Below are 26796 nucleotides of genomic sequence, written 5' to 3' on the forward strand. Positions count from 1 at the left end.
CTTTTGAGCCTAGTTATTCCATTGTTAGACAATAAATACCACAAACAAACGAAAATGCTACAGTGTCGTAAAATTTTTTTTCCTTTGCAAACTAAACACGGCCACTAGTAAAAGGAGTGTAAGAAACAACAGTGAAAAAAATAACACTGCACAAAGGCTATAGGGTGTATTAGGCCTTGTTTAGTTCAAAAAAAATTTGCAAAATTTTTCAGATTCTCCGTCACATCGAATCTTTAGACACATGCATAGAGTATTAAATGTAGACGAAAATAAAAACTAATTGCACAGTTTGGTCCGAATTTACTAGACGAATCTTTTAAGTCTAGTCAGTCCATAATTAAACAATATTTGTTAAATATAAACAAAAAATGCTACAGTGTCGATTCTTCCCAAATTTTTTTTAACTAAACCAGGCCTTATTGGTCGACGAAAGCGGCATGGATCGTTGTCCAAAAAAAAACGCGGCATGAATCAGGCGGGTAGAGGAGGAGAGGAGGAATTGTTGGGAAGAAGAGGGGCCGTGTGGTAAGATGAGAAGCTGGAGTTGGAGTTGTGGCGGAGGGCCGAGGAATGGGGCCCGCAAGCGAGATTCCCATTCCCCGGAGCCGGAGTCAAGCTTGCAGTTGCAGCCATATACCATGGAAGCGGTCTCTCGTCTCGACTCCACGCCCTCGGCCTTGTTTAGTTCCAAAAAATTTTGCAAAACAAGCACCGTAGCATTTTCGTTTGTATTTGACAAATATTGTCCGATCATGCATTAACTAGGCTCAAAAGATTCGTCTCGTCAATTTCGACCAAACTGTACAATTGGTTTTTATTTTTATCTATATTTAATATTCTATATATGCGTTTAAAGATTCGATGTGATGAAGAATGTGAAAATTTTTGCAAAATTTTCTGGCAAGTAAACAAGGCCCTCGCCTCTTACGCGACGAAACGCCACTGCTCTGCTCCTCTCTCTCGTCTCCACCCACCGCATCGCATCCAGATTCCTCCACACCGCAGAAGCAATCGGGCAGTGCAGCGGCATCTTTTCTCCACCTCCCACCCACGCACCAAATTACCATCCTACCCTCCTCCCAGGATCTTCCCCCCGTCCCTTCCTCCGGCTCCGCCGGTATAAACCCACCGACGAGGCGAGCGGATTCCCCCCCTCCCTCCCTTCGCCAACAGCACGCAACCAGCAGCAGCAGCAGCAGTCCAGGTCCAGGGAGGAGAACGTACGCGTACGGAGGGAGGGTGGGTCTCGCGTCGACTGCCCGGCGGGCGATGATGGCGCGGAAGGAGGACCACCAGCAGCAGCAGCAGCAGCTGCGGGCGCTGGCGGCGAGGGCCGTCACCGACTCGCTCCGCGCCGCGGCGTCGCGGTGCTCGGCCGCCGACCGCGCCGCGCGCTTCCGGGACTGCGTACGCAGCCTCGAGGCCGAGAAGGCCAAGATGGAGGTCTTCCGACGGGAGCTCCCCATCAGCGTCCACCTCGTCGCAGACGGTACGTACCGTACGTCTTGTCTTACTTCTATCTACTGCCGCCCCCCCCCCCCCCCCCCCCCCTGCTTAATCCCGCCGCGTGCGTGCGTGCGTGCAATTGCTGATCCCCCGTGCGTGCCGTGCAGTCATCCAGTGGCTCAAGGACGAGCTCGCGCAGGCGCAGCACCGCCGCCACCCTCCGCCGCCGCCGCCGTCGGACCTCTTCGCGCCTGCCACCACCGAAGCGGCGGCGGCGCCCGCTCCACCGCCGCAGACGCAGGCACAGGCACAGGACGGAGCCGCCGTCAAGGCGGATGACGCCGAGGCGGACGCCAACGACAAGCGGAGCTGGATGAGCTCCGCGCAGCTCTGGAGCTGCGGCAGCCACGACGACAGCACCGCCAACACCAATGGCGTCGCCGCCGCCGCCCACAGCAAGGTACGGAACGTCGAACGCGGGCAGGACTCCTCACTCACTCATCACGCAGACGTGCTGGTTTTTTTTTTTCTTCCGGTGCAGTAATTCGGAGTCGCAGTGGTTAGCACAATCCGCCGCTAAATTCGCACCGAACTTTTTGTTTGGAACAAAAAAAAACGCTACCATTTGATCGAATTTGTTTCAACCGAGATTATTGCAAATTTAATTGTACGGAAGCATCTGATAAGCTCCTACTGGTGGGGGAAAAAAACAGAGGAACCTTTCTACCCAGTAAAAAGAGGCGAATTTTATGGTACAGTCACTAGGAAAAAAGGAAAGAATCTTTGCTTGTTTCATGCAAACAGATCATGTGATATTCACAGCGAGGCAAACCCAAAAATGGTTTTTTTTTTTTGTTTTCAGACCTTTTCTTTTTTGTGCGACCTCATTTAATTCTTCTTAAGCAACCATCATGCCAAATATGAGTTCAAGTTCAAAAAATCTCCTAATCTAGTTCAAATTTAATCTTTTTGATTTGTTCACCCAAGTTTAATCACATTAGCTAGCTAATTACGTGTAGGTAGTTTATATACATGCACACATGTTGTTAATTAGTAGTACTAGAAAGAATGCACACCACATGTCCAGATGCCTTGTTCTGATAGTAACCTGCTGTGCCAAATTACAAACAACCAGGTGTCCACCGCGTTCATGCCGACACTGGCCAGCCCACCGACGCTGGCGAGATCACCCGTCGACGCGGCGTGTAAGCTCGCCGGCGCCACGCCGGTCCCGGACCTGTCCCTGTCGCCCCCGCCGTCTTCTGCCGCCGCAGCTCCGAGCGCCACCAGCAGCGCCGTCACGGACGCCGACAGAGCGCAGCGCCAGCACCAGCAGGCGCAGGCGCAGCAGCAGAGGAAGGCCAGGAGGTGCTGGTCGCCCGAGCTGCACCGCCGGTTCGTCGCCGCCCTGCAGCGGCTCGGCGGCGCTCAAGGTCAGGAACAGCATCGGTTGTTGCTGCCAGCCCTGCGCTGCCTGCGCTGTGCAGTGCAATATGTTTCTTGATCTCGGTTATGCCTCGTGCTGAAATTCGCTGCTGTGTTCGCGTGATGTGCAGTTGCGACGCCAAAGCAGATCAGGGAGCTGATGAAGGTGGACGGGCTCACCAACGACGAGGTCAAGAGCCACCTGCAGGTAACGAGCCCTGTTCTTCCTCCTCCTCCTCCTCCTGTTGGGAATTGGGAATTGGGATAGTACACACAAACAACCTGCAAGCAATTCATTCAAGTTTGCAGTCACTAACAAATGTTTTCTTTTTTTCTTTTCTTTCGTCACTGCTGCAGAAATACAGGCTGCACACGCGGCGCGCGTCGTCGGACGTCGGCGGCGGCGACCATCTGGCGGCCGCAGCCGTGGGCGGGCTGTGGTCGTCGTCGGGGGCGGCGGAGCAGCAGTACGCGACGTCGCAGCACAGCACGTCGCAGTCGCAGTCCGGCTCGCCGCAGGGGCCCCTGCAGCTGACGACGGTGTCGAGCAGAGCTATGTCGGCCACCGCCGGGGACAGCTGCGACGGCGACGGCGACGAGGCCGAGGGCGGCGGCAGGTCGGAGAGCTACGGCTGGGAGATGCAGCAGCAGCAGCAGCAGCAGCATGGGACAAAGGCATCGTCGTCGTCTTGATGAAATGATGATCCTTGTTCTTCCTTGGACTGGATCACGAATTCACGATTCACAGCAGTATAGACGAGGACACTGCGGATGAGGCATTTTTTGTACAGCCGTTGAGAGGAATTTTTTCCCCCCTTCGATCCATTTTCTTGCAGCAGAGGGAGGAGGATGTGATGAACTGATCCGAGTGAGTGTTTTCGCTGGGTGGTGTTGTTGTAGGGGTTGATCGAGAGTGTGACATATATGAGATGAGATGGTGTCCTATTTTTTTACATACATCCCATTGTACAATCTTGAGGCTGGATCGCAATATCGCATAGTCCTTGTGGACCTAGATCGGTTTTTCGCATCTACAAAAACAGATTCATCCATTCTACCTGTTCGCTTGAATTTATGAGCTAACATCATTCATAATTATGTACTTTTTTAGCCACATAATAGTGTTTTTTCTTTACAATAAATCAGCATCAGCCACATAAACAATCTAGAAAATCACTATGTTTGAGATTTCCTTGGTCATCTGATTTTGTTCCTGCCTTGCTGCTGATGGTGTTCCGATTCAAAGATGAACTGAAAAGCATGCTTTTAGATTATCTTGAGCTGCTCAACTTTCAGTTTGATCTTGCCTGGCTTTGTTTAGTTTGCGAAAAGAAAAGTTTTTATATATTATAGTACATATATGTAACATCCCTGATGTTACGAACACTAAAACTGGATCATGTCATCATAAGCATTGCAAAGCATATTTGTTAAGCACATTATTATGCATCAACTTAAAATAAGGTTATTTTGGTTGATTGTGCTTAGGAAATTAAAGTGTGCTTATATTGTGTATGGATGTTTGTGTTGGTGATTAAAACCCTGGGTGAAAGTTTTTCCGAAAGACTTAAGGGGGAAACCCTAATTTCAAAAACCTAGATTTGCCCCTTTTGTGCAATTCAAAAACAAAGCAAAATTTGAAGTTGAGTTCAAAAGCAAAGTTGTAGATCTTGTCAAGATGTACAACTTTGGTGTTTTGAGTTTTTGAAGTTTCAGTACAAAATTCAAAGTAATTTTGAAAATACAGATTTCCGGAAAGTGTCCCCTTTTCAAACTTAAATCTCCAATTCAAAATCTGTTTGGAATTTTGAAAAATGGTCAACATGAGAGTTGTAGGGCTTAAAAATTTGAACAACTTTCATGTTGATAGTTTTTCAAGTTGTTTTGGAAAATCAAAAGTAATTTTGGAAATTCTAATCTGCTCCAATTCAAAATTTGGAATTTCCCCAATTTGGGATTTGAATTTCAAACTGTTTGGCTCAAATTCGTCCCTTTCCATTTAAAATCAGCCTTGGACCCTTAAAGATGTTTTGTAGCATTCAAAATTCTGAACAAGTTTTATTTTGGCATAAATTTGACTTCTATTCAAATTTTGGGAGTAATTTAAAGAAAAGCCAGAGAAGGGGATAACTCTCTGCTACAGTGCACCGACGTCGGTGGCCAACGCCGCTCCGTGGCGCTGCCGAGCTCGCGCTGGCACTCTGCATGAGAGCCCACGCAGCTGCTAGATAGCTGACTTGCCGCCTTCTAGAGCTCGGTCACCCTGACTCGCGAGCTCCATGTGTGTGGACTCCTCTTCTCTCCTCTTTGAGCTCGCCACCGCCATCGCCGTCGTCTTTCTGTCCACCCCGAAATTCGTCGTCTTCATAGCTCCTCCGCCTCCCCAGTGTTTCTCTTTAGCTTCGCCCAAAGCCTATCTACCTCTTGAGCTCCCCTGCGCGCGCTCTAGCCCACCATAGCGCCTGCTTCACGCATCTTCCTCAGCTCCGGCCAAAAGCGCCGTCGAGGAGCACCTCACCGTGGCCAAGCCACTCTAGTGCATCTCCACGGCTGAAAGGCACCGGTATACACTCCCGGTGAGTCACTGATGCTCACGCGCCCTTCGTTTTGCTCTCTACCACGGAGTAGGTAGTGGGCCGTGACATCGCCGCCAGTCTGCACAGCCGAGCTCCACCTCCGCGTGGCCATGCCTCTGCAGGCCACCTCCGACCGAGTAGAGGACACCATCAAATGCGCATGAGTCCGAGAAAGCTCCCTCACCACTCCGTTGCCACAGATACGCATCCCACCGTCGAAACCGCAAGCTCCGACGAGCTTCCTCTGTTTTCAGCTCGCGCTAGGGACCTCGTGCAACAATTTGATGTTTCTCAGGGGTCTAACTGCAGAGACTGTGACTCAGGTGAATAGTGCTATAAGGACTTGTTTGTAGATGTTTTGTTAAATCTTTGAAAATTCATATCTGGAGTTTGGTAGCTCCAATTTTGGTGAACCAAATTTTGTTGTGCTCCTTGAAATGTCTAGTTTTTATTAAAAATATGGAACTGACTATGTTTTGTAGTAAAATAATTAGTTATGATTTATGCCTTTTAATTATGTTTAAAAAGGAGAAATTCATATCTAATTCTGTGTAGCTCCTATGGGCCTGAAATTTTATTGGTGTTCTTATGATGCTATGTGAGTGTTACAGTAAAGATTTCATGTTCAGTGTATGATAGATGGTTAAGTTATTAATTTATCTTGTTTAGTGCTTATTAAATAGTTTAAAATTAAACTAAAAATAAATAAATGTAAAATATGGTTCCTGTACCTTTATATGAGGTTGTTATATCATATAGGTACATAATTTAGCTATGTGTTTGTAGAAAATGTCGAGTTTCTTATTTATCTTGCTGTTACATGCTTCCTTGTGATGGAAATTTATCTTTTTCATGGAAACTGCTATACTTATTCAAATGGCATGAAATTTATACAGTAGACTTTGGAGAACATATATGAGCTTCTGTAGTTTTCTCAGAATTTATTGTGTACTTTTGATATATGGTTATTACTTTGTCTATTTATCTAAATAAATTAATAAAGACATAAAAAGAATTTATTTAGGGATGGCCATGATGTTTTCTAGTATCTCTTTAATGTATTTCAACTGTTGGTGAGCTGAGTTTTGCCCAGGTCCAAGTTTGGAACATAAATGAAATGTTATTTGTCTATAATTAAATTATTGGTGATTTCTGGACAGTTTTTGGAACCTTATGAATTGCTCTAGGTAGATAATAATGGATGTGAAACTTGTCTATAACAAAGTTGTATAGAATTCATGTATCTAGCTGGTGTTAAATTTTGGTGGCATTTGGCCCTATAGTTTCTGAGTTATGCCTGTTTAAATTTAAGTTTCAGAAATGGTTCCTCTCTGTCAAATTCTGGATCAGTTTCTGTAGTTGTGCAATTTCAACCTACTAAACTTATGAATCATGCTTTCATGATAAAAGATGAATTGTAGTAATTTTCATAAGCTTTCCAAAATGTTATGGATCATGACTTTTGGTGATCTAGAACTCTGGTTATAGATGTATGAAGCTTAATGTCTGATTCTGTCCAAGGTCTGGACAGAATTGTTTATTCATACTGTTTGACCATGTTATCTATTAAATCAGTTCTCGAAGATAATAACAAAGTTGTAGAAAATTATCTAAGCTTTCCAGAAAGTCTAATATCATCTTTATTGGATGTTTGGATCTCTAATTATGGTTGAATGAAGTTGTGTATATGCTGCTGTCCTGGTTTTGTGTGCAAATAGAATTGTTTGCTTTTAGCTAGCCTTTACTTAAATAATGAGTAACTTAATTTCCAAATTATAATTTGAGTGCTTTTGGGATTGTGTGATGACCTGAGGTCATTATCTTTTATGACCTTTGGCACTTAACTATTGTTTGATGTTAATACTTAGTTACTGTCATTAATATTTAATTAAGAGTTTATTAAGAAAGATAGAAAGCCTAATCATATTAGGTTTTGATTGATCTTTAGGATTGATTGATAACCAGTGGGTACTTGGCATGATATGCTCCCTGGTTATGGATTATTTCATATAAATGATCTTTGTTGCCTGATATCTATACAACCTTGCTTCATGAAAATGATAAAATTTGCTTAGTAGTAATCTATGTTTTGATAGCTAAGTTAGTTTATTTCTATACCGTGAAGGTAAGTTGTACTCGAGGTAGTTATGATTGTTGTTATCATCCAAGAACATGTAACCTGTCTTTATCATGTCATGAACATCTCATTGATCATGCATATGCACTTCTACGTGTAGACTACGCTCCGGAGGAATCTGATCCTCAATGGGTTGCTTCCGAGTTTGTGAATCCATCTGGTTTTGCTGAGTTGTCGAACTTTCCTTCCGGTCAAGGCAAGCCCCGGACATTAAACCCTATCCTTGTATTTTCATAAAGTTATTTATATCACTTGAGTTAATATGATGCATTAGGTGAATAGGAGTTGAGTGAATCCTATTTGCTGCATTATCTACCTTGATGATTTCCATATTAACCTTGATACCTGTTTTATGAAAATACTTAGTATGCTTAGTCCTGCTTATTAGATAAGTTTTCAAATGAGAAAGTTTGAAGGGTTGTTGTGGAATACTTTTAAGGTCAATAATGTTCAACTTGAGACCGGTCGGTGGACTTGCTTTAAGAATGGAGTCTTAAAGTAGTGTCTCCAACTGTGTCGATTAAGGACCGTACCGTTGATTGGCCTGTTGTGATTGAGACCTTTGAGTACAGCCCACATGCGGCGGTAAGCCTTACCTATAGCTATTCCGATACTTGAGAACGGCTAACCGCGTACTGGGAGTGGAAAGATGGCGAGAGTAGCGTGTACCCACCTTACGGATCTGAGATGACCGGGAAACATCTAGATTGGCTGTAGGATGGTGGTGTACTGTACTCTCGGGTGACGCTGGACCCGTTCTTGTATGGGAGGATCTATAGAAAAGGTTGACATATGCAAGATTAAGTTCTACATATGTCGTGTGGTACTGAATCCCCAGCTGGGTTTAATCGATTCGAATCGCCGTGTTTCCTCGGATATGGAGCCTCAATCCTCGTACCATCATCGTAGTAATAAGTGAATCTTTGGTAAGAGAAAGATGTGGTATTCTTATGCAAGTTTGATAATAGTTTTGGTTAGTCATAAATGATGATCTTGAGTTAAAACTTGAAAGTAGGTTTTACTCTTAGTAAGCTTTTATGCAAAAGAAATGCTTTGATCTTGCTAAAGCTTTACCTTAAATCCCTATAGCCTGCATACCTGAGTTTTCACCTCTTTTATAGTCGGTTAAGTCTTGTTGAGTACTTTTGTACTCAGGGTTTATTAACCCCTGTTGCAGGTGCTGACTTAGACTGCTAATGGAGGTCATGTCGGTGGGCGCGACATGATTTATCCACCTCTTCTACCTTAGAAGCTTCACCTAGGATGCTTCTGCTACTCTACACACCTTTTAAAAATTTAGTTAAGTTTGTACTTCATCATATGTTGTAAATTAAGTTATAAATCTTCCGCACTCTGATGTAAGTTATTTTTGTAACAAATGTTGTAATGTTGTGGTAACTCCATGTTGATCCTGTATGAGATAAAATGTGGATGATTCGGGGTCCTCCGAGGATACCCGACAGACTTCTTGAGTCATTTGGAACTCGTGCATGCCGATCACAAGTCTTGGAGACAATGATGGGTGCATGTGGGCCACTTAATTCAGGAGGTTCTGCCACAGCTGGTATCAGAGCTCATACATGGATCTTCTGCAACATTACTTGTGAAAATTTTCAAAAGGAATTTACGAATTAAAATTTTTGTGGACAACAACTTGTAAATGCTCCTTAACTTTTCTTATGCTTGCTGTCCGGGTTCTACGAAGACTTTATGCTGACTCAAATAGAAGACATTGAAAGAGGCTTCAAGTCTTCGGCAAGCCAAGTGAAGAATTAAACCACAATGCTTTGTCAAGAGTCTTGCAACCTTCCATCTGGAGCAACAAAGATAATGTATAAAGTATGCCCTATATAAGCAATTATCTCCTAACTAACGTTGTAAAGACGTATGGGACGAGCATATTGCATATCTTGCATAACATGACAATATAATGATACTTAAAAGCCCCTCCTTATGCTTCAAAACAGTTATTATTCGTTATAGCTGTTTTATTGATGAATCTCATCATGTACCAGGTTTCGTTAACTGATTGATAATCTTTTACTCCATAAGATCCTGATCCTTGATTCATTTGTTATGCATGTGACCTTCCTTGATTTCATCTAATTCGGACACATGCTACCTCCTTGATATCTTTTGTCAACATTTTGTTGATTGAATGTCACTATGATTGTGTCCTCTTAAGGTACCATGACTTGTGACTTAGGTAACAATGTCAAAACCTGGGATCTCCTATGGCTCATGACCATGAGGAAATACTGCTGGGCGCTCATTGTTATCAAAGTATATGATCATGATCCCTTATAGTCCACAATTAGGGTGTTTCATTCTTTGGACACTCCTTAGGGATTCAAATTTGTCCTTTTGAGTTCCCTAAACACCTTGTGATTGTGATCGACTTTTGATCTCAGTTACATTCTTGGTCTTGTGAGACATGGGTTATTGTTGTGGTGCCCTATAGTGGTGCCATGTCCCGTGACCACGGTGCCGCGTCGGAACCTAGAGTCTTTTGTGTGTCCGGATGACACAAATTTCTACTGGGCGCGTGCAGGTATCGAGGTTATGGGCATGATCCATTATAACCCCACAACTATGGTGCCCTCGTTCTTTGAGCCCTATTATGGGAATCCATGCCCATTTCTCTTTGGAAGTACCTAAAGCCCCTGACTTGGATAACCAACATAGGTCATTGAAAGCTATTGTAACCGTACTCTATAGTAGGTACCATGATCCGTGATCACGTTATAACGTCGAACCTTGTAGTCTTCTGTGGACTGCAGCCATAAGGAAATACTACAGGGTGCTCGTTAAACATCGGGATCTCTCGTCATGCTCCACTATAGTCTACAGTTAGTGTGCTTTCATCCTCCTTGGAAGCTCATTTGGAGATTCATATCTTCGTATGAATTCTCTAAAATTCCTGATTGATTACAACTTCTTGTTGATCTTAGTTGTAATTCTCGGACCAATCGTAATTGTTGTATGAACTTCTCAAAAGTTAATGTGCTTGACACATTCCCTTTTCCATTACTTAACCCCATGGGTTTTAGTACCCTGGAAATCTCGGGACGAGATTTCTTTAAGGGGGAAGGGCTGTAACATCCCTGATGTTACGAACACTAAAACTGGATCATGTCATCATAAGCATTGCAAAGCATATTTGTTAAGCACATTATTATGCATCAACTTAAAATAAGGTTATTTTGGTTGATTGTGCTTAGGAAATTAAAGTGTGCTTATATTGTGTATGGATGTTTGTGTTGGTGATTAAAACCCTGGGTGAAAGTTTTTCCGAAAGACTTAAGGGGGAAACCCTAATTTCAAAAACCTAGATTTGCCCCTTTTGTGCAATTCAAAAACAAAGCAAAATTTGAAGTTGAGTTCAAAAGCAAAGTTGTAGATCTTGTCAAGATGTACAACTTTGGTGTTTTGAGTTTTTGAAGTTTCAGTACAAAATTCAAAGTAATTTTGAAAATACAGATTTCCGGAAAGTGTCCCCTTTTCAAACTTAAATCTCCAATTCAAAATCTGTTTGGAATTTTGAAAAATGGTCAACATGAGAGTTGTAGGGCTTAAAAATTTGAACAACTTTCATGTTGATAGTTTTTCAAGTTGTTTTGGAAAATCAAAAGTAATTTTGGAAATTCTAATCTGCTCCAATTCAAAATTTGGAATTTCCCCAATTTGGGATTTGAATTTCAAACTGTTTGGCTCAAATTCGTCCCTTTCCATTTAAAATCAGCCTTGGACCCTTAAAGATGTTTTGTAGCATTCAAAATTCTGAACAAGTTTTATTTTGGCATAAATTTGACTTCTATTCAAATTTTGGGAGTAATTTAAAGAAAAGCCAGAGAAGGGGATAACTCTCTGCTACAGTGCACCGACGTCGGTGGCCAACGCCGCTCCGTGGCGCTGCCGAGCTCGCGCTGGCACTCTGCATGAGAGCCCACGCAGCTGCTAGATAGCTGACTTGCCGCCTTCTAGAGCTCGGTCACCCTGACTCGCGAGCTCCATGTGTGTGGACTCCTCTTCTCTCCTCTTTGAGCTCGCCACCGCCATCGCCGTCGTCTTTCTGTCCACCCCGAAATTCGTCGTCTTCATAGCTCCTCCGCCTCCCCAGTGTTTCTCTTTAGCTTCGCCCAAAGCCTATCTACCTCTTGAGCTCCCCTGCGCGCGCTCTAGCCCACCATAGCGCCTGCTTCACGCATCTTCCTCAGCTCCGGCCAAAAGCGCCGTCGAGGAGCACCTCACCGTGGCCAAGCCACTCTAGTGCATCTCCACGGCTGAAAGGCACCGGTATACACTCCCGGTGAGTCACTGATGCTCACGCGCCCTTCGTTTTGCTCTCTACCACGGAGTAGGTAGTGGGCCGTGACATCGCCGCCAGTCTGCACAGCCGAGCTCCACCTCCGCGTGGCCATGCCTCTGCAGGCCACCTCCGACCGAGTAGAGGACACCATCAAATGCGCATGAGTCCGAGAAAGCTCCCTCACCACTCCGTTGCCACAGATACGCATCCCACCGTCGAAACCGCAAGCTCCGACGAGCTTCCTCTGTTTTCAGCTCGCGCTAGGGACCTCGTGCAACAATTTGATGTTTCTCAGGGGTCTAACTGCAGAGACTGTGACTCAGGTGAATAGTGCTATAAGGACTTGTTTGTAGATGTTTTGTTAAATCTTTGAAAATTCATATCTGGAGTTTGGTAGCTCCAATTTTGGTGAACCAAATTTTGTTGTGCTCCTTGAAATGTCTAGTTTTTATTAAAAATATGGAACTGACTATGTTTTGTAGTAAAATAATTAGTTATGATTTATGCCTTTTAATTATGTTTAAAAAGGAGAAATTCATATCTAATTCTGTGTAGCTCCTATGGGCCTGAAATTTTATTGGTGTTCTTATGATGCTATGTGAGTGTTACAGTAAAGATTTCATGTTCAGTGTATGATAGATGGTTAAGTTATTAATTTATCTTGTTTAGTGCTTATTAAATAGTTTAAAATTAAACTAAAAATAAATAAATGTAAAATATGGTTCCTGTACCTTTATATGAGGTTGTTATATCATATAGGTACATAATTTAGCTATGTGTTTGTAGAAAATGTCGAGTTTCTTATTTATCTTGCTGTTACATGCTTCCTTGTGATGGAAATTTATCTTTTTCATGGAAACTGCTATACTTATTCAAATGGCATGAAATTTATACAGTAGACTTTGGAGAACATATATGAGCTTCTGTAGTTTTCTCAGAATTTATTGTGTACTTTTGATATATGGTTATTACTTTGTCTATTTATCTAAATAAATTAATAAAGACATAAAAAGAATTTATTTAGGGATGGCCATGATGTTTTCTAGTATCTCTTTAATGTATTTCAACTGTTGGTGAGCTGAGTTTTGCCCAGGTCCAAGTTTGGAACATAAATGAAATGTTATTTGTCTATAATTAAATTATTGGTGATTTCTGGACAGTTTTTGGAACCTTATGAATTGCTCTAGGTAGATAATAATGGATGTGAAACTTGTCTATAACAAAGTTGTATAGAATTCATGTATCTAGCTGGTGTTAAATTTTGGTGGCATTTGGCCCTATAGTTTCTGAGTTATGCCTGTTTAAATTTAAGTTTCAGAAATGGTTCCTCTCTGTCAAATTCTGGATCAGTTTCTGTAGTTGTGCAATTTCAACCTACTAAACTTATGAATCATGCTTTCATGATAAAAGATGAATTGTAGTAATTTTCATAAGCTTTCCAAAATGTTATGGATCATGACTTTTGGTGATCTAGAACTCTGGTTATAGATGTATGAAGCTTAATGTCTGATTCTGTCCAAGGTCTGGACAGAATTGTTTATTCATACTGTTTGACCATGTTATCTATTAAATCAGTTCTCGAAGATAATAACAAAGTTGTAGAAAATTATCTAAGCTTTCCAGAAAGTCTAATATCATCTTTATTGGATGTTTGGATCTCTAATTATGGTTGAATGAAGTTGTGTATATGCTGCTGTCCTGGTTTTGTGTGCAAATAGAATTGTTTGCTTTTAGCTAGCCTTTACTTAAATAATGAGTAACTTAATTTCCAAATTATAATTTGAGTGCTTTTGGGATTGTGTGATGACCTGAGGTCATTATCTTTTATGACCTTTGGCACTTAACTATTGTTTGATGTTAATACTTAGTTACTGTCATTAATATTTAATTAAGAGTTTATTAAGAAAGATAGAAAGCCTAATCATATTAGGTTTTGATTGATCTTTAGGATTGATTGATAACCAGTGGGTACTTGGCATGATATGCTCCCTGGTTATGGATTATTTCATATAAATGATCTTTGTTGCCTGATATCTATACAACCTTGCTTCATGAAAATGATAAAATTTGCTTAGTAGTAATCTATGTTTTGATAGCTAAGTTAGTTTATTTCTATACCGTGAAGGTAAGTTGTACTCGAGGTAGTTATGATTGTTGTTATCATCCAAGAACATGTAACCTGTCTTTATCATGTCATGAACATCTCATTGATCATGCATATGCACTTCTACGTGTAGACTACGCTCCGGAGGAATCTGATCCTCAATGGGTTGCTTCCGAGTTTGTGAATCCATCTGGTTTTGCTGAGTTGTCGAACTTTCCTTCCGGTCAAGGCAAGCCCCGGACATTAAACCCTATCCTTGTATTTTCATAAAGTTATTTATATCACTTGAGTTAATATGATGCATTAGGTGAATAGGAGTTGAGTGAATCCTATTTGCTGCATTATCTACCTTGATGATTTCCATATTAACCTTGATACCTGTTTTATGAAAATACTTAGTATGCTTAGTCCTGCTTATTAGATAAGTTTTCAAATGAGAAAGTTTGAAGGGTTGTTGTGGAATACTTTTAAGGTCAATAATGTTCAACTTGAGACCGGTCGGTGGACTTGCTTTAAGAATGGAGTCTTAAAGTAGTGTCTCCAACTGTGTCGATTAAGGACCGTACCGTTGATTGGCCTGTTGTGATTGAGACCTTTGAGTACAGCCCACATGCGGCGGTAAGCCTTACCTATAGCTATTCCGATACTTGAGAACGGCTAACCGCGTACTGGGAGTGGAAAGATGGCGAGAGTAGCGTGTACCCACCTTACGGATCTGAGATGACCGGGAAACATCTAGATTGGCTGTAGGATGGTGGTGTACTGTACTCTCGGGTGACGCTGGACCCGTTCTTGTATGGGAGGATCTATAGAAAAGGTTGACATATGCAAGATTAAGTTCTACATATGTCGTGTGGTACTGAATCCCCAGCTGGGTTTAATCGATTCGAATCGCCGTGTTTCCTCGGATATGGAGCCTCAATCCTCGTACCATCATCGTAGTAATAAGTGAATCTTTGGTAAGAGAAAGATGTGGTATTCTTATGCAAGTTTGATAATAGTTTTGGTTAGTCATAAATGATGATCTTGAGTTAAAACTTGAAAGTAGGTTTTACTCTTAGTAAGCTTTTATGCAAAAGAAATGCTTTGATCTTGCTAAAGCTTTACCTTAAATCCCTATAGCCTGCATACCTGAGTTTTCACCTCTTTTATAGTCGGTTAAGTCTTGTTGAGTACTTTTGTACTCAGGGTTTATTAACCCCTGTTGCAGGTGCTGACTTAGACTGCTAATGGAGGTCATGTCGGTGGGCGCGACATGATTTATCCACCTCTTCTACCTTAGAAGCTTCACCTAGGATGCTTCTGCTACTCTACACACCTTTTAAAAATTTAGTTAAGTTTGTACTTCATCATATGTTGTAAATTAAGTTATAAATCTTCCGCACTCTGATGTAAGTTATTTTTGTAACAAATGTTGTAATGTTGTGGTAACTCCATGTTGATCCTGTATGAGATAAAATGTGGATGATTCGGGGTCCTCCGAGGATACCCGACAGACTTCTTGAGTCATTTGGAACTCGTGCATGCCGATCACAAGTCTTGGAGACAATGATGGGTGCATGTGGGCCACTTAATTCAGGAGGTTCTGCCACAATATATAACTATAGCAATTATGATCATAGAATAATTAATTAATGAATTAGGGTTAAAAGATTTGTATTGCAAAATACATATAAACTATATTATTAGTTATTTTTTATTTATATTTAATGTTCCATACAGAAGTCTAAACATTCGATGAGATGAGATGAAAAGTTTTTATTAGCTGAAAAAGCCTTGTTTAGTTGCACCAAAATACAAAAACTTTTCAAGATTCTGCATCAGATCGAATCTTGTGGCATATGTATAAATATTAAATATAGATAAAAAATAATTAATTGTACAATTTATTTATATTTTACGAGATAAATTTTTTGACTCTAGTTAGTCCATCATTGGACATTAATTATTAAATACAAACAAAAGTGGTAAAGTTAACGGAAAAACTTTTCACCCAGGCCTCGACAAGGCATTATACGGGCCAGCAGACATTGATACCTGGATCAGATCGGATTCGTGGCTTCCCGATTGCCGTGCAGGCCGTACTGTTTTATTCAGACGTGAAACGGGCCCGGGGCTCCGGTCACCAGCTATGGTTGGCTTCTTCAGTTCTTCTCCATTTTCCTCTTCATCACGCTACATTTCTCTCGGGACTATTCCAAGCATCCCCACTCTCCAGCAATTGTAAAAAGGATCCCTATAAACTAGAAAACTACCACAATATTTATTATTTTTACTAGTAAGATGATAGGGAGAAACAAAAGTCAAGAGACCCTAGAGGTGTGACAACATGAGAATTTTTTGGCATTATTATCGCAAAAAAAAAAGAAATTAGATCTTTTTTCCATTTCATATCTTAAAGGGAAATTGTCTAATATCATGGCTAATGAAGTTTTGAAACCTTTTTTTAAAAAAAAGCCAGTTGGAAAATTTATGTGTTTCTACTTGAGCCATACGAGATGAAGTTTTCATATACCATTGACTCAGAAAACAAGCAAGTTCAACGGTTCGCTAAATGCTCGGCCTAGATTCCTGATCCTGCAAACTAGCAGCTAAGGTCCTATTTGGATTCATAGACAACTAGTTGACTAATTTTTAGTCTCTAAATATCCAAACAGGCAGACTAATTCTTAGTTCATTAGTCATGGACTAATTTTTAGTTCATTACTTCACTCATAGGAGCTAATAAGACTACTTGTTAGCTCATATTCATCCAAACATCCCCTAAATGGACACTCTGGAGGAACTTTGTTTTTCTTTGGCACCTACTAAGGCCTTGTTTAGTTCCGAAAAAATTTTAGATTTCGGCACTGTAGCATTTTTGTTTTTATTTGACAAACATTGTCCAATTATGGTCTAACTAGGCTCAAAAGATTCATCTCATGATTTACAGACAAACTGTGCAATTAGTTTTTGTTTTTGTCTATATTTAATACTCCATGCATATGTTGTAAGATTCGATGTGACAGGAAATCTTGAAAAGTTTTTGGATTTCGGGGTGAACTAAACAAGGCCTAATCCATTTTCTTGCAAGTGGCGGACCCAGCCAGGCCTAGGGCCATGGCCCAAGTTGTGGCCCATGTAGCCCACATACACCCCACGGACTTTTGGCCCAAATTCATTTAGCCCAACAGCAGTCATGCCACCCAGCAGCCCAGCCCAATCATCGATGCCCTGTCTCGCAGTCTCGCCTAGACGCTCCTCTCTCTCTCGCTCTATGGCACTCGCGCCGCCGCCGACCATAGCCGCCGTCCATAGCCGCCGCCCGCCGCCCTCCAGTGCTCTGCTGCGGAACTGCTCGCTACGCCGCTCGCCCGCGTAGTCGTCCGCCGTCCTCCGTGGGAGCAACTTGGGCCTAGAGGGATCCAGAGCCCGCCCTCCGCCGTGGGAGCAACGAACGAGGGCAGGCAGGGATGAGGGAGGCGGTGACGGTGCAGGTCGGCGGCTTCGCGAACTTCGTCGGCTCCCACTTCTGGAACTTCCAGGTGATTGATTAGTTCCCCCCCGGAAGATCCTTTCCTTCCTTCCCCGGGTCCTTGCACTCGCTGTGCCTGAGCTCGACGACGCCTTTGCAGGATGAGCTGCTCGGGCTCGCCGACGACCCCGGCGCTGACCCGGTATTCAGGACCGCCGCGCTGGACTTGGACGTCCTGTATCGCGCCGGCGAGACACAGCAGGTAGAGAGAGAGAGAGAGAGAGAGAGGCTCTCACTCGCTTGGGCGCCGTATTTATTATTTCCGTGTTCGTTCACTGACACTGCTCGACTTCTTCAGGGCGTCGCCACCTACTGCCCTCGCTTGGTGTCAGTTGGTTCTCGAGGTAATTGATTGATTGGCTATGTTCTTCATTTCTCACTTTGCGTGCCCCATTAGCATTTCTCAATCGTGGACGAGTGCTGCATACTTGTAGTTTTGTTTCTGCCAGTGTAAATAACGTGGCGGTGACATTTGCAGGGTCTCTTGGCTCGTTAAGTTCCTCTGGTACTCTAGGTTCGAGCAGTAGTGCTGCAGATCAGCCCAACATCTTCACATGGCAAGTGATGTTCTAACTAAAGCTTTACATGCGTATGTCTAGCTGTTTATAGTTACAATTAATAGACAAAGTCAGCTTTTCTCGTAAAATTGTACTCCCTCCCTTCCAAATTGTAAGTCGTCTTGGCTTTTTCAGAAAAAAAAAGGTTTTTGGTTTCTATACACCCAAATATACACTATGTCTAGATACATAGTAAAAAAATTTGTATCTAAAAAGGCCAAAACGATTTACAATTTGGAACAGGGGTGAGTAGAAAACTGTTGCTGCCAGTGCCAGCAGAAACAATTTACCAGTCTTATATCCTCTTAATACTATAATCCCTGAGTTCTCTAATGATGCATTGCCTACACTCATCCAGCCGCTAGAGAATTGCTACATGACATCTGCCTATTCGTGGAACATCATCCAGCTTTTGGCTTACCATAACCTTGCATTGAAAGTGTTGCTTTTGTACTATTGATGCTATGAGATGTATGTTAGTGTAGTGGTGATTTAACTCTGAGTGATGAGAGAGCACAAATTTGTCCCACAGTGTGATAGGATCATGGAGTCTTGTGATAACTGGTCCCAATTGTTGCAGGTCTGGAAATGTAACGAAATCAGTAGCAAAACCTCATGAGCGGAACTTGTTCCTACAAAGTTTATCTGAAGGAGAAAGCAACCCAAGCTCTAGCAATGGCCGAAACAATGCCAGAGAAAATATTGAAGATAAGGACCTGGTTGAAAATCTAGAGAATGGAGTCATTTTTTGGACTGATTATTCAAAAGTTCAGTATCACCCTCAGAGCTTGTATGAGTTATATGGATCATGGACAGACTTTGACAAGTTTGATAACTATGGGACTGCAAAGGAGGTGGTTTCAGAATGGTCTCAAATGGAGGAGATGAATGAGAGGCTAAGGTTCTTTGTTGAAGAATGCGACCATATCCAGGTCTTGTCTTTTTACAGCAAACTATCAATAAACACTATTTACAGTTAGTCGTTTACACTATGGGCTGTGTTCACTTACATATTTAGTGAATTTGTAGAAATTTTTTCTCTCTCCTTTTTTGTTGATGACACTCGACCTTTGAAATTGTTTATCTTGATTTACTACAGGGCATCCAGTTTCTTGTGGATGATTCTGGAGGCTTTGCCAGTGTAGCTGCACAGTTTTTGGAGAGTATCGCTGATGATTACACAAATACCCCTGTAATGCTGTACTGTGTGCGCAATCCAGACTCCTCTGGGTCTTCCAGAAATCAGCGCGAAACCATCATAAGATCTTTGCACGATGCTGTGTCATTGTCGAAACTTTCATACTCCTGCAATCTGATGGTACCAATAGGACTGCCTTCTCTAAGTATGCTTCCGATTGCCTATAATCTCTTACATAGACTGCCATATTACTTGTGTTTCTCTTATACCTTCCCCCATTGTAGCATATTTGTATGTGCAAATCCTTATAATTGTACTAAATATACAGTAAACTCATAATTGGACTTGTGATCCTTTTCAGTAATTTAAGGCTTCTTTCACAATGCCTGGACCTTAGTTTTGTAAATGTTTCATTTCCTGGTCTTTGATCGTAAGCCAAATAAACAGTCAAATGTTGCATCCTTAACCTGAATCAACTCACATACACCTACTCAATTCTGTTATAACTCACATATACCTACTGTGAGCATGCCTATCACTAGCACATTGTTTATACATAACTTTTTTGTAGATTTTGTCAAACCTTGTTGATGTGTGTTCCTCTAACAGTGTTTCCTTTTGACTTTGGCACTTCAGGTTACTTGTCACCTTTGCTTTCTATAAAAGATGATAAACACTTCCACTCCAGTGCCATTTGTGCAGCAGCAATACATTCATTGTCTGTTCCATTTAGGCTACAACATGTGGGCCCGGCCACAGATTCGGCACATTCATCTGGCAAGCTTGATATCGGTGAGCTTGTGCACATATTATCTGATCAAGGAAGGCAGAATATGATCACTGCGCTGGATGTAGCAATGCCTGCCCCTTCTTTGACAGGTGCACAGACACAATAAATGTCTTGTTAGGTCAAATCTGAATATCTGATCTTGTTTGCTGACTCACTGTATATTCCTGATCTCTAGATAGAAAAGATCTGAGGAACATACAGAGGAGCTTGCATTCTCTGACCCCTGAAATCAGCAACAATGATGAAGATCCTTACGCTGTTGAATCCTTGGTGGTTCATGGAGCTCTAGATGCAGGTTTGCTATCTTATTCCGTAGGATCAGTTTTATTTGTATCATCAGCTACTTACTCTGCTACATTTTGCTTTTTGTAAAGACTTCATTAGGAGACATATTGCAATATCTGTGTCATGGCGAACTTTAGGCTGTACAAAGTAAAGTGAAGTTGGCTAACCTACATTCTGTCAATAATACAGGCGGGAAAAGGGCTTCCATATCCCAGGTGAAGGATGCCATCCGTTCAGGTCTGGAAGGCAGGGAAACAAAACCAAAGTTCTCCCATCTCTCTGTATCGCCGTGCCCCCTTCCGATCCCACTCCCATTCCCATCAATCTTCAGCGGCTCCATAGGTCAGCAGGGCGAGATCCTCAGCAACAGCCACCCAGAAGGATCTCGGCCAAAGGGTTCGCTCGATGTTGTCTCGGTGCCGATGGCAGCACGCCTGAGGTCGAGCAGCGCCATAGTGCCTTTCATCGAGAGGAGGTCGACGAGCCTCCAGAGGCTCGGCGTCGCCAGGGGCACGCTGGGCTCGCAGGTCCTCCGCGACTGGGGCTTTGGGAAGGAGGAGGTCGAGGACATGGGCGAGCACCTGGCGAAGATGCTGCGCCCATTTTACCCTGAGATGGATCTGACGTCGGATTCTGATGATTTGGTTTCAGTGTCTTTGTGAGTGTGTCGTATCACAGGAAGATAAAGTTCAAGTTTTGGTCTGTGGAAACTAGTAGAAACTGTGATGTGATGCAGCTGGTGTGAGATGCCATGCTGCTATGAATTCGTCTGTCCTGTGTTAAAGGGATGCAGAGCACTGGGAGAAGAGTAGTAGCTCTGAAATATGACCATGTACGTATGTATCTTTTGAGCAAACTGGAAATTAGATCTGAGAGCCCGGGCGTGTGACACGTGCGTGATGCAGAGGTTCGGATCTGTGCTGCACCTGCAAACCGCAGCAGAGGAAACTGAAGAGTCAGGCGTTTCTACTCTGAAATGTTTTTCCTTTGGCCTTAAAGATGTCAATGGGGGCCCGCGACCCGATGGGTATTTACCCTATTAGGGTACTAATATGGAGTGAAACCAGTACCTATGGGTACACAAACGGAGCAAACCCTTCACCCATTGGGTACGCGGGTATGGGGACGTTCTAATAGTCCCCATACCCATTTTACCCATGGGTGAAAAATACCCAGCCCAAAACTAAAGAAGCCCACCAGCCACCAGTCCACCGGCAGCCCATACACTGAAACCTTATGTAGTGCTAGCAAAGTACTACTCTCTACTACGTGATTTGTATGGACAATGAACTATTATGGTGTTGTGACTAGTGGTTGCAGCAAAAATTATTATGTTGGTATTTGCTAGGTATATGATGAGGTGGCTATGTGACGATGCTTGTGAATGGCTATATGACAATGCTTGTGAATTGCTACTACGTGACTGGTGCTTGTGAATTGCTGATGTTTGGCGGGTATGGGTGACCCACCGGGTCTAATTTACCCACCCGGGTATGGGTCTGGGGAAATTCCCCCACCCATCACTCTATATGGGGATACCCATGGTGTCATATTGTTGTCACGGGGATGGGTCTGAGGAGTTCATACCCGATGGGGATTTACCCATTGCCAACACTACTTGGCCTTGTTTAGATGCCTTTTTTTTTTGATTTCGCTACTCTATCACTTTCGTTTGTTTGTGACAAATATTGTCCAATCATGGACTAACTAGGGTCAAAAGATTCGTCTCATGATTTATAGTCAAACTATGTAATTAGTTTTTATTTTCGTCTATATTTAATATTTTATGCATGTGCCGTAAGATTCGATGTGACGGGGAATCTTGTTCGTTTTCAGCTTGGAAACATCAGTCTGAACTGTGTATTTGGCAGTTTTTCACCAAATGAATCCTTAACAGTCATTCATCATCTGTTTATGCGAACAAAAATTATTCCATCTGAAAAAAAAAAACATTAGTTAACTCGACAAGGCGCATTGTTCAATTGGATCTTCATGTCATCACATCCAGACAAAAAAAGAAGGTGTTGTTGCAAGCGCTAAAGTTGGATCGACCAGAACAAGAGGGCAAATGGAGCATTCTTGCATGTTGGGGTTCCCTGAATTTTTGCATGGTAGTGTCGCCATAATTGATCTCACGAATATGCAGTGTAACACTCTTTGTTTCTTGTCGTGTGCATGAATTTTCTTCAGACAGTGTGCATCGCGTGCACACATGCACATGGTCGCAACATTCTGCGATCTGATGTTTCAGACAAGCAAGATCCAGATCAGATACCCAGCCGGGTTGCCTTTTCCAATATCAGTGTTCCTCTCATATACAGTAAAGGTATGGTCTCAGTGGACGGGCCCTTTCTGTTATCCATTTTCCCGGGCTTTGTATACTTTCATGAAACATTTCTTTGGCCTTTTCCATAGCTTTTCTAGCCAAATGTTTGCTCAACGGCGTGGAATCTAGTTGATTGGAGATATAAAAGGTAACCCCGCCGAATGTGCTTTGGTTGGACCACTGTTTTCTGTTATAACAATTCTATAAAACCTATCTAGGGCGACTAGGAGTAATGAATTTATAATATTATTATCAAGTATCTTCAAGACAATTCTGACTTTTCATATATTGTTTTGAAGTTATGGATAGCAAGAACATTTTTCGTAAGATTACTTGATATTGTCTAAAATATATAGAGCATCTCCACCGGTTCTTTGTTTTATGAAAGTAACTCAAAATCAATTTATGATATACTGATGTAGTGGGTTACCTAAAACTTGTCTCCTATATCTTTAAGGATAGAGGAGAGCCGGAGAGGGGGTTGTCTCCTTTATTTAGGAGAAAAGATGTTTTTTAAGAGTTTTTTTTTCTAAAAAATAAAGATATATAGGAAATGAGATAGGAGATCTTTCTATAGGTCCTCCATCTCCTAAAATGCTACTTTTTAGCTATAAAAGATTGGATAGGATATCTGGTGGAGATGGTACTGTTTAGTTATATAGAAAATTGGATATGATATCTGATGGAGATGCTCTTGGTTTTTGTTAGAGCACGCAATAGTCTAGTCCCACGGATACCCACCATAGGCTACACCTTACTAAGAGATTAGACGTAGCTTAAAAAACTAACATGATACTCCCATGGTCCAAATTATAAGATGTTTTCATCTTTCTAGATACATTATTTTTGTTGTATATCTAGTATAGTACCTGTCTAAGTTCATAACAAAAGTTATGTATCTAGAAAAGTCAAAATGCCTTATAATTTAGAATAAAGTGAGTACAATAGAACTGCCCCTTGCTAGAAGAGCTTTCCACGTGGAATTAGATGGGGGTGTGTGGATGGGCAGTAGAGCAATAAACCTGTAGCTCGTTGTGTTTCGAATCTTGATAGGAGTTTCTGTTTTCCTTTTTGTGTTTTTACTTGCTTCATAATAAAGATTGAAATTTTATGATGTATGTGCAAGCAGGAGAATCTTTTTATATCTATACAAGTTTTTTAGTCCATGAGTGCTAATTGTTAGTATAGCTTTCAAATTGTCACTAGTAGATCCAAATACCCCAGCTAATAGTAGGACTAATAGTTCAAAATAAATTATCTGGCTAGGTAGTAAAATGTTATTAGCCTCCAAATGGAGCCCAACTAATAGGTCAGCTAATTTTTCATGATAAAAGGCTAGGTTTTCTCTACTTAGTACTAATAACTATTAGCGCTAATGGATTAAGCATAGCCTTGCCAAGACATTATACCTACCTTAAGGACTAACACGATTACTTACATTTGGGCAATCTCCTGTGTGCCCCAAGAACTTTTGACGTGGGGGGTAATTAATTAAAACCGGAGGATTATGAATACTCCCTCCATATATATAAAGAAAGTCGTTTAGAATAGAGACACGGTCTCTAAAATCTAATTTTAACTTCTTGTTTTAATAAAAATATTTATCAAAAAGTGATATGCGTATATCTTTATAAAAATATTTTTCAAAACAAATATATTCATATGGTTTTCACATTTTCAAACTCAACAACTTAAAAATTATTCATAAATTATATTTTCAATATTTGATCTAAATCTTGTCAAAACGACTTTCACGGAGGGAATATAAAGTGCCAAAGTGGAGAATGACAACATATTCCACTTATGAAAACAACATGAAATGAAATGGCACGATGGTACCGTACTATTCCTCCATTCCAAATTATAAGAAATTCTAAGAATCTTACAAAATCAAAATATTTTAAATTTGACCAAAGTTATTGAATAAATTACAAAGATTTAAAACATCAAATAGGTATACTATAAAACTATAATTAATAAAGAATCTAATAATACTTAATTAGTATTATAAATATCTTGAAACCTTTTACTATATAAATTTGATCAAATTTGAAATCTTTTAACTTTCTAATTTTTTTGAAATATCTTGTAGTTTGGCACAACGGACTAATTAAGAAATACTGCCGGTCGGTTGGTTGAATGATGAGCCAGGCGGCCTGGCGTATAAAAGCTCGGCATTTGGCCGTGTAGGAATGATTGGTGGCGACCGGCGAGGCTCTCACATGGCCCGCATGTGCCCGAGAAACCGCGTCCGATGCGAGGCTCGCTAAAAACAAAAGCCATCACGCACAACAACAGCAGTTGGTTAAAAGAAGAAGTTGACACGAGCAGAGCAGAGACATCAGACATGGATTTATGTTTGTTTATCCTAGCGATTGGGATTTATGTTTGTTTATACACGCGATTGGATCATGGATCTGCCTTTAATGATCGATTGATCATCATCACACACACACACACCACCCTCTCTCTAAAACGAGAAATAAACAAACAAAAGATTGGTGGAATTCGAATCTTTGTACGCATGTGTAGTTGCGTATTCGTGCTCCACGCAATTGCAATGTACGAGTATATATATATTTTTATATATTTATATACTTTTTCCCTTGCCTCTGAAAACGAAATGTCTGGAAAGCTTCACCTGCCAATTTGGCTTTCGACGAGAGCAGAGCAGGTGGAAGAGTGGTTGAAAGCGAGTGACTGAGGCCTAGTTACACTTAAAAACCAATTTTTTTTAAAGATTTCTCGTTACATCAAATCTTTACGGTATATGTATGGAGTATTAAATATATATAAAAATAATAACTAATTGTACAAATTGTCTATAATTTACAAGACAAATCTGTTAAGACTAGTTAGTCAATAATTAGATAATAATTATTAAATACAAACAAAAATACTACAACACCTTAAATTTTTTCACCTCAACAACTAAACAATGCTTAAAGCTGCTTTTCTCTTGGCCCTTGTCCTAGGAATAGCATGCTGCCCGTTCTTTGCTACCCACTCATGGTGTCTTGTGTGAAAAAAAAAGATGGAATGCATCCGGTGCCTATTGATCAGGTGCATAAAACCTTGGACCAAGGTGGAATTCGATTCCAAAGCTAGGACACTCTGCGCCACAAAATGAGTTTAATTCTAGATTAGACTAAAAGTTTTTTATTTTAAATTTAATCAAATTTATAGAAAATAGTACCAGCAATTTGTATCTCTAAACATTTGTATATTTATATATAATATGAACATTTATGTTTGGCGTATGCTAAGAACCGACGCGTGTATAGTGCGGTGACCATGCAAGAACGAGAAGATTGGGGGACGAAAGAAGAATGACTTGTGGGGGGCTCCTCATGTGACAGATGAGGGTATGTGACATGGAGAGAGAGAGAGAGAGAGTGAGAGAGAGAGGAGGAGGGTAGTGTTTTGCTTAGAGCTTGGAAAAACTATCTCGACCTATCAATAATTTTGACGTTGGACTTTGGAGAATCGGAGTGAAGATAGATGCCTAGCAGTAGAAGTCCAGCAAAAAATAAAGTTGTAGATGGACTCTATTTAGAGCGTAGATATTAGATACTATATAATAAATTATAATAGCAATGTTGAAAATAGATAAAGTGTAGCACAGTATCCTAACAAATCAAAATCTTTGGCCTAAGTCCAATCCGACGGACTACCAAACCGGATTGGATCAAGTTGTTTCGAAAGTTCTTTTTTTAGGTTGAACGCTACATGACATCGTGTCTGGATCTAGAGGCTAAAATTTAATGGTATCACATCGATGCGAACTAGGAGGATTAAACATGAACTAATCTTAAAGCTAGTTGCACAGGAGTAGACTAATTAGCGAGAGGAATCTATTAAGACCGATCAACCCATGTTCACTGTAGAATTACATTGTCAAATCATAGATTAATTAGGTTTAACAGATTCACCACACAAATTAGTCTCGATCTGTATACTTAGTTTTGTAATTAGTCTATATTTAATATTACAAATTTATGTCAAACATCAAAATGTGATGGAGACTAGCCGAGGTCAGTTGTTGCCTTTGACGGGTCAGATGGGGGCTCCTTTGGCCTATGGCCATGACCATGAGTCCATGAGCAAAGCAACGCTGGTCCAGTGTCAAATGCGTACGCGCCGCCCCGTTCCTTTTGGCTTCCGCAGTTCCGCTCAACTGGAACATCCA

The 26796-nt window shown here is 41.4% G+C and overlaps 2 protein-coding genes across 2 annotated transcripts; both read left to right on the forward strand.

The window, feature by feature from the left end:
• Positions 994-3923, forward strand: LOC8069712 (transcription factor HHO2). Its single transcript, XM_021465935.1, has 5 exons — positions 994-1489; positions 1614-1906; positions 2582-2879; positions 3003-3079; positions 3229-3923. The coding sequence occupies exons 1-5, from the start codon at positions 1270-1272 to the stop codon at positions 3562-3564; spliced, it is 1224 nt and encodes a 407-aa protein (XP_021321610.1). The 5' UTR covers positions 994-1269; the 3' UTR covers positions 3565-3923.
• LOC8069713 (protein misato homolog 1) lies at positions 17193-21279 on the forward strand. The gene is made up of 9 exons (XM_002442376.2): positions 17193-17521; positions 17612-17713; positions 17810-17855; positions 17990-18068; positions 18649-19000; positions 19168-19411; positions 19843-20085; positions 20172-20291; positions 20471-21279. The coding sequence occupies exons 1-9, from the start codon at positions 17450-17452 to the stop codon at positions 20941-20943; spliced, it is 1731 nt and encodes a 576-aa protein (XP_002442421.1). The 5' UTR covers positions 17193-17449; the 3' UTR covers positions 20944-21279.

Source organism: Sorghum bicolor, chromosome 8 (genome assembly GCF_000003195.3).
Source record: "Sorghum bicolor cultivar BTx623 chromosome 8, Sorghum_bicolor_NCBIv3, whole genome shotgun sequence".
NCBI lineage: Eukaryota > Viridiplantae > Streptophyta > Magnoliopsida > Poales > Poaceae > Sorghum > Sorghum bicolor.